We start from the raw sequence: 7,814 nt of genomic DNA, 5'->3' as shown, positions 1-7,814 counted from the left end.
GGGAACACAGCCATGAAGCCCTGCCCAATAAATTCACCACCTCCCTCTGGGAAAGCAGGTGCCACGAACCCTGCGAAAGGGGAAGAGAGGCCAGGGAGGGGTGTCCATGAGGTGATCAGGATGGTCCCCTGGACGAGACCCTCACATGACCGCAGGACGTGAGGAGCCCACCATGCAGATGTCCAGAGGAAAGTGCTTCCAGACGTAGGAGGCACCCATCAAGGGCCCGGCAGGACCCCAGGTCTGGGGGTCACATGATTGCAAAGCACTCGGCCTGTCCTTGTGGATACACCAGAGGAGCAAAGGGAAGTGGGGATGGCCACGCAGCCGGAACCCCAGGACACCAGCCTCAGGGCTGGAAAGAAGGCCAATCCTGTGGGCCCAGCTCTGCCCACCTGCCCTTGTCTCTCTGTGCACCTGGGGGCAGACATGGCCCAGGAGGGGTGGCAGAGGGGGAGGGGGAGGGAAAGAGGGAGCCATGCACCTTTTGGGTGGCAAGGTGAGGCAGGGGCTGCCCCACTTCTCAGACGATAAAACCAAGGCCCCGAAAAGCAGATCCCTCCGCCCTGGCAGGTCGCCTGGGGTCCGGACAGGGCTCCCCTCTAACAGGCACACTAACACCTGCGGACATCCTACCCACCTTGTAAAACACTGGGGAGATCAAGAGACAGGTCAGGTGGCCTTGAACCCCACAGCCAGATCCCTGCCCTGTTGTGGGGACAGCTGGCCTGGGGACGCCGCTAACAGGGGCAGGGGTCCTGAGGCTGCCGTTGGGGGACCACTGGCCACCCCGCCTTCAACAGCCCAACCTTGGCTACTCTGCGTCTCCCCCAAAACCCACAGGGCCAAGTCAAATCCAGGAAACTTAGGTTTGAACTGACTTTATTATTTTGTAAATGTGAATTTTACAAAGCGCTTTACAATTAATGATCACATCCTTTTGTTTCCTTGCCATGGATTTCCACTGTCTGAAACGGCTCTGAGCACGCTTGTAGCCCTCTGTTTCCCTGGTCGCTTTTGGATGTTTCAGTTTTAGTTATTGATACAATGTCAGCCATGGCTAAAAAGTAACAGTCTTGACTCTACCGAGTAACAGCACAAAAAGAGAGTGAGGGCTCAGGAAAACAAAACAAAGGCTTCCTCCTTAAAAAAAAGACAAAAAAAAAAATGACAACAAGAAAAAAAAAAACAGCGAAGCATCTTCTGTGGCTGAAATCTAACTCAGTGGTACTGTGAAACCTTCCTTTACAGCACAGGAAAATTTATTTTTTAACAGTCGTGAGTTACAGTACTTTTAACCCCTAAACAGACTCTTTAAAACAAACATCTCCTTTTTAAAAGTCTCTCTTTTCCAAACATTCCGTCCGAAGGATGGATGTTCTACTTGCACCCAGTGCCATCCAAATGTTCAAGTCAAAAATATTTATACATTTTATACTTAGTTCTTTTCTTTTTTTTTTTTTTTTTTGTCTGCTAAAAATAGTATTGCAAGTTTTGGCTTCTTTTGACATAAAAATCACAATCATGTGTACGATGCTAACAATGGAAGCGACTGATCGGAATACGAGCAGGTCGTCCAATCTGAATGCTTTCGATTCTGCATAATTTTCCTTTCTTTTTCTTTTTCCAAAGAAACAAAACAAACAAACACGAAAAACCTTTGCCATTTTAGAAACATCTTGTACCAAGCCCTAAATGCTCCGGTGGTGACACGCACGCACGCGCACACACAGACACAGACACGCGCGCGCGCACGCACACACACACACTCGTACACGGAGCCGGAGCCGGCTGGCTGACATGACAAATTTATGCAGCAGCAACATTCTGAAACAGTAGTTACAGCTGAGGACAGCTACGAGTTCTCGATTCTGTCTAGGACTCGCTGCTGGCAGAGGCAGAGATTTCTTGGAGTTTTCAGTTGGTTCATGGGCCATACACCTTGTTTCCATACACATTTCCCTTCTGAGGGGAACCCAGGCAGTACATGGCTGGGTGGGGTAGGGGGACTGGGCCAGTGCTTACAGCTCCAGCTGTCGAATGAGGACAGGCCAGGGTCAGGCACTCGAGTCCCCTCAGAGGGCTCCAGCCCCGAGGGCCGACCAGCCCTCTGTCCCTACCATCCGCCTTCCTCCTGGCAAACACAAATGCCAAAGAATGACTCTTCCTGGAGGAGAAAGGAGGCCAGGCAGCCGGCTCCCACCTTCCAGGAGCCCTGACCCACAGTCGCCAACACCGGGACACTCAGGCGGGTCCTGCTGGCCTCTCGCCCACAGCTTCATCCACATTCAGGGGCAAAGTACAATAACCAAATCCAATGCAAAGTTAAGTGACGACAGAGAACTCGGGTGGGCAGACACAGTGCGGAAAACGAGACAGAATTCAAGTACCGAGGCACCCAGCCAGGCGCGGCCTGCCGGGCTCACAGTATCTGTCACACCTCCAGTCCCTCCTGGACCTCTGCATGCAAACCAGCTGCCTCCTGGGCCCATCCCCTTGGGGAAGAGGAGGGCAGGGCAGGAGAGGTGGCTAGGTATCAGGCCCACCACCTGCCAGGCGACAGCTCCAACACAGTCCAGTCCCTTCTGTCCTCCTTAAAAGGTGCGGAGATAACGTAGCTCTGTAATAGATTCTATATAGGATATGCGTATTGCTAATAGTCAGGCTTAGGGATAAAGGTGCGGACAGCTCATAAATACTGAGTGGCTCGTCTCTCTCTACAGGGTCTGGATGAGTCAGGGTCACACTCACAGGACAGGACAACCCCGGATTCTGGAATTAGTCATCTTGTAAACAAAGGAGGGAAGGGTCCGGTTTTCTTAATTGGTTTCCTTGGGAAAAATGATCAAAGGATGCTAAGGCACTCTGGAAGGCCCCTCCGAGCCCGGGCCGCCGCCCCCGCCCCACGGTACATTCAGGACGCGGAGGGAGCACACGGCAGGTCCGCTCAGCAGCCATGCACGTCCGCAGACACTCCCGACTCACGCCCACCGTGGGACACATTAGTGCAAAATGCTCAGCCTGGCCCGCCCGGGGCGCAGGGAGAGCTCAGAACCCATTCACATTAAATTATTATTATTTAAGTTTTACCTATAGCTCTTGCCTTCCTTACCCAGAACAACAGAACAGACGGCGATTACAAACGAGTGAGGAAGGGGCCACGGGACATTGTGCAGGCCTGAGCAGCAGTCAGGCGTCCTCTGTGCAGCCACCACCTCCGGCAGTGGCCAGCGGCTCCCTCCCTGTCCTGGCCAAGGGTGGGGGGCACCCACTTTGGAGTGGAGGGCGGAGAGAGCCCTTCTGTCAGCAGCCAGGCCCCCAGGGATGGTCAAATTAAAGTGCAAATTTGGGTGTGGGGCAGATGCAGGAAACTCCAGAGGGAACTGAAGTGCAGCTCAACCTCACCTACCTGCCCCCGCTTCCTCCCAGCTCCAAGGAAGGTTTGGTCCAGGTTCCCAGTGGGCCCCATGCGGGCTCCAACCCCACCTGGGCCCAAGACAGGGGAGGAAGAGGCAGAGAGGGGCTCCCTCTAGGCTGGGTGGTTCTGAGTTCAGCAGGAGGTCATGCCTCTGCACCACTGATCCACCTCCGGCCCTAGGAATGCAGGCCTTGGTCTCCCTGGACTTGGGCCCTGAGGAACGGGTGGAGGGGCCGAGGTTAGTGTCCATAGTGTCTGCCCATGGTCCCCCACCTCCTTCTGGAAAGCAACGTAGTTTTCTAGAGGGCAGGCACGTGCTGGGTCTGGCTGGAGGAAGCCCAGGGGGCTGAGTGCAGTCTATAGAGGCGGCCCCACGGGAGGTCTCCCAGGGCCTTGCCATAGGGGCGGGCTCTGGGGCAGAAAGGGGTCACCCAGTGGGAATGCGTCTAACCCACACCCTGTAGGTCCCCAAGCCAGGGTGCAGCACATGGTCCTCCCCTAGCGGGGGCGGCCTCCACTTGACGGGTTGTGGAGGTTGGGGGAGTGGGCTGTGCTGGTCGGCCACCGCTCACCGGCCTGTGTGCACACGGGAGGGTGTGCTGACGGGTACAGCGCTGCACTTGTTTTGCACACGCAGATGGGGAAGCTGAGTTCTGGAGGGACAGAGGTGATCAACAGACATTTCAAGTCTTGGGATGGGGGGTTCTTCTGGCCACACTTCAGAAGGAGGGCTGCCCCTGGACAAGGGCCCAGGCCCCCAAAACAAAAGGGAGAGGCACCTGGGTAGGTGGCCACACCAGCACTTCACATAGGACTTCACATGGTCTGTGACCCCCACCACTTAAAAAATAGTAATTAAATTTCAAAGGAAGCACTCCAGCCTAAAACCTACCAGCTCCATCTTCCATGGGCCTTTCCTCCACTGTCTCTGGCCCCCAACATGCATCCCTAACCCTCTGTCCCCTACCAGCGCCCACACCTCCAACTGCCCCAGCCCAGACCTGTCTTGGCCACCTCCTGCCTGCAGCCTCCATCCATGCACACCCCCCCAAGGCAGACGGGGAGCCCAGACGGGGAGCCCAGCACTGGGAGGACCCACTCTCGCCCTGGCCCAGCCCTGGCCGCTGCCTCCTGCCTGAGCGGAGCCCCCCTCCCCAGGTCGGACCCTGAGCTCAGCTTCACACATACTGGTTGCCCATCCGGGACCCCCTTTTTCCCCCAGTGGGAGACAAGTGGTCCCTGGCCCTGGGCGGGGGGCAGGGGGGTGCGCCCTGACTGCCACAGATGACCCGCCCCAAGTCCTGTTGGGCCGGGGACAGGTACACCATCCCACCCAAAGTTTTTGCTCTACTGAGTCTGAAAGTTTCCAAACCATACATGAAATAGATCTAAATTACAACAAAACCTAAAAAAAACAAGACAAGCATAATCCCAAAGTGGCTGAGGCGGCAGAGGGCGGCGTGGGCTCCATCAGCTGTGCACGTCCCACAGTGGGCCCGGGCAGACAGTGGGAGGCCAGGCGGGGTCAGCGGTGCCCTGGGGGTCAGGGGACCGAGGGGCTGCAGAGCCGAGACAGACTGGGCAGAACAAGGATGGGGTGAGGGGGCAGAATAAAGTACCCTTTTCTCCACCCCCTGAAGGGTGAGCCACAGCCATCACTGCCCCCCTTGCCACATCCCCTGCACACGCACTCACGCGCACACACACACACTCGTGCACACACCCCACACAGGTGGGAGGCCTGGTGGGCCTGGCCCCGAGTCTCAGAAAGAAGGAAAAACAAGGAGTTAGGGCCCTGGGGCCTGAGCCCTGCCCCATTACCCCAGATGGGTTCCACGGGTAAGGAAGGAAGGGTCAGTGACGCACACCCCAGCCCCCCCCTCCCCCCCCCCCGCCACAGGCCACTGCCCCTGCTTTGCCTTCCGGGCAGAAGGAGCAGGAAGGGCGGGGAGGAAGGGGCAGGGCTGGGCACCAGGGGCCTGGCGGCCCGCCCTCCCCGAGAAGGGGCAGGGAAGCTACACTTGGAGACTGACCTTGTGAATATCAAAAGGGAGCCCTGGGAGCTTCCTCACAGGAGGCTGCCAGTGGCCTAATTGTTTACAGTATAATGAATGCATTTGTTTCCTTCATCAATTTTAAATACAAGCAGAATAAAAATCACATTTTTCTCAGGCAACAGTAGCAGTTCAGTAGGTAAGTGGCTTGATCACATTTGTTTGTATTAGTAACGCATGCAAGCAGCTCTAGTACTCGGTCCCTCTCGCGCAGCCACCCAGCTCCGCTTACAAAGTCCCTGCATAGGTGCCCTCCGGCCTCCGGGCCGCGGCCGCGGGCGTCTGGGGCCTGCTGGGGCTGCCCCCGCCCTGCTCAAAGGGCTGTGGGGGGCTCTGGCCATCGGCGGGCAGTGGCTCGGGGGCGGCCACCTCCTGGATGACCGAGCCGGCCCCATCCACCTCCTCCCCGGCGTCGAAGGCGGGGTTGGTGGCGGTGCTCAGGTCAACATTCACGGCGTCAGTTCTCAGAGCCACGATGGTGGCCGCGTCGCTCCGCCGCTCGGCATAGATGCGCTGCTCGAACACCTGTGCCGCGGCGGGCGGGAACTCGGGGTCAAGGGGCACACTGGCCGCCGAGGAGCCCATGACCGTGCGGTACATCTCCACGCCCTCTGGCAGCATCGACTTGATCTTGGGCAGCCAACGCTTGCGAACACGGCGGGCGTTGGTGCACATGTCCGCGGCGATCACGTTCATCTCGCTCTCCTTGAAGCTGGGGGCGAAGTTCTGACAGTACACTGTGAGGACGGGGTGGCGTGAGCTCAGCCACCTGCCTGCCGGGAGGGCCCGCCCCTCCCCAAGGCCACGGAACCATGATGCCCTGGATGAGCCTCCCTGGCCACTCCTGGGGCTCTGTTGGGCTCAGCCAGAAGACCAGAGGTCACCTTTCTCACTGCGTGGCCTGGGAGGCCTCCCCACCCCATTCCTCTGAACAGTCCCTGGCCTGGTCAGGCCCAGCAGCCTTGGCTGTCCGCCAGCTGTGAGGCTCAGGCCTGTTTTTAATCTCTCCGGGCTTCCCTAGCCCCACTGGCTAACGGGAACTGGTCAGAGGGTCCACCTCTCAGGAATAACAAGACCCCTCCCCGTCCCAGTCCCAGCCTGCAGGAGGTGAGTGACAGAAGCCGCCACTTCAGCAACCCTCACCTCCTTTCTCCAGCAGGAGCCCAGGCCAAGGCCGGGCCATTCCTCCCAATGGCATCAAACCCAGAGGCAGGTCCCAGGGGCCGCGTCCACCTTGGTGCCTCCCAGAATCTTCCCAGAGCCCCGGCTGCCACCCTACGCTTTGGGACTGTAATTCCTGGATGCAAAGGCCCCTTTTTGCTCTAAAACAGAATTTGCCTCACAGGTTTTTTTTTTTTTTTTTAAGGAAGAAAACAAGATAGTGCTTCTTGGGCTGAGGGCCACAGGAGGCTGTACTCTTGGCCACCTGGTGTGAGCCGGCAGCAGTCAGCATCTTCCACATCTGGGGTGCGGGCCGGGGGAGGCGGCGGTCTGCCCCGGAGATGGACCGGGCTCCACCCCCACACGCCCAAGAGCGGGAGGCAGGAGCCGGCCGAACAGATGGCAAAGGCTCAAAATAACCGCAAAATGTAAATAAGGGGTTTTGTTCAAAAAGGAAAATTAGATCTATTTCACATATTAAAATAGTTTCGCAGCTGAATTCATCACACTTGGAAACCTACCAAGAACGTTAACACCTCGAGACCTGGCTTCTGAGAGCTGCTCTTTTCTCCTGTCGTTCCCTCAATCTGCCCGTGCTCGGCCCCCGGGAATGGAAGCTGCAGGTGGCCGCGAGCACCCCCGGGGCCCACCCAGTCCTCCTCAGGCTGGGATCCGGACCCAGCCTCAGCCCCAGCCCCCCACCCGGGAGACCCCAGGCTCTTACGTTTCACAGCGTTCAGGACCCGGCTGTCCAGCGGCTTCCGGCTGGGGTCGCTGGTGGACGAGCGGATGCCAGTCCCACAGCTGTTGGCCAGCGTGTTCCTGGTGGAGGGACCAGAAAGGGTGAGGACAACGGAGAGGGGACCTGGAGGCGACTCGCCCGTGTGAATGCCCTGCTGGGAGGCCACTTGGCCTCACCCTTGGCTGGTTTGCATGTGTCCCAGCTCATGGTCCGGTGGCAGCAGCCAGCCCAGCCACCCTCTAAGGGACAATACAAAGGAAAAGCGTCTGGTCTGAGAAGATGACCAGGTGACGGGGCTGCAAGGTGACCCAAGCCTTGTCCTCAGGGACTCTGGGGGCATCTGAGGAAGTTGCTGTGTCCTCGGGAAGGTTCTGTCAGCCCATCCGACAACAGAGTAAGTGTGGCTCTTCGCTTTTTTTTTTTTTTTTTTTTTTGAGAT

General features: G+C 57.7%; 2 protein-coding genes across 2 annotated transcripts in view; both read right to left on the bottom strand.

Moving 5' to 3' along the window:
* Positions 1-865: 865 nt before the first annotated feature.
* Positions 866-7,793, bottom strand: LOC111553064 (nucleus accumbens-associated protein 2). The gene is made up of 2 exons (XM_023227644.2): positions 7,358-7,793; positions 866-6,209 (listed from the first exon to the last, which is right to left on the bottom strand). The coding sequence occupies exon 2, from the start codon at positions 6,166-6,168 to the stop codon at positions 5,701-5,703; it is 468 nt and encodes a 155-aa protein (XP_023083412.1). The 5' UTR covers positions 6,169-6,209; positions 7,358-7,793; the 3' UTR covers positions 866-5,700.
* Positions 7,216-7,814, bottom strand: part of LOC111553072 (nucleus accumbens-associated protein 2-like) — a 57,285-nt gene continuing 56,686 nt past the window's right edge. Inside the window, exons 4-5 of the mRNA XM_026457506.1 lie at positions 7,358-7,455; positions 7,216-7,250 (exon numbers count right to left, since the gene is read on the bottom strand). Coding sequence (XP_026313291.1) covers positions 7,216-7,250; positions 7,358-7,455 — 133 coding nt within the window. The remainder of the gene's footprint in view (positions 7,251-7,357; positions 7,456-7,814) is intronic.

Source organism: Piliocolobus tephrosceles, chromosome 14, assembly GCF_002776525.5.
Source record: "Piliocolobus tephrosceles isolate RC106 chromosome 14, ASM277652v3, whole genome shotgun sequence".
NCBI classification, from domain to species: Eukaryota; Metazoa; Chordata; class Mammalia; order Primates; family Cercopithecidae; genus Piliocolobus; species Piliocolobus tephrosceles.
The sequence above is the reverse complement of the archived record's forward strand: the minus strand, read 5'-3'. Positions and strand labels throughout refer to the sequence as shown.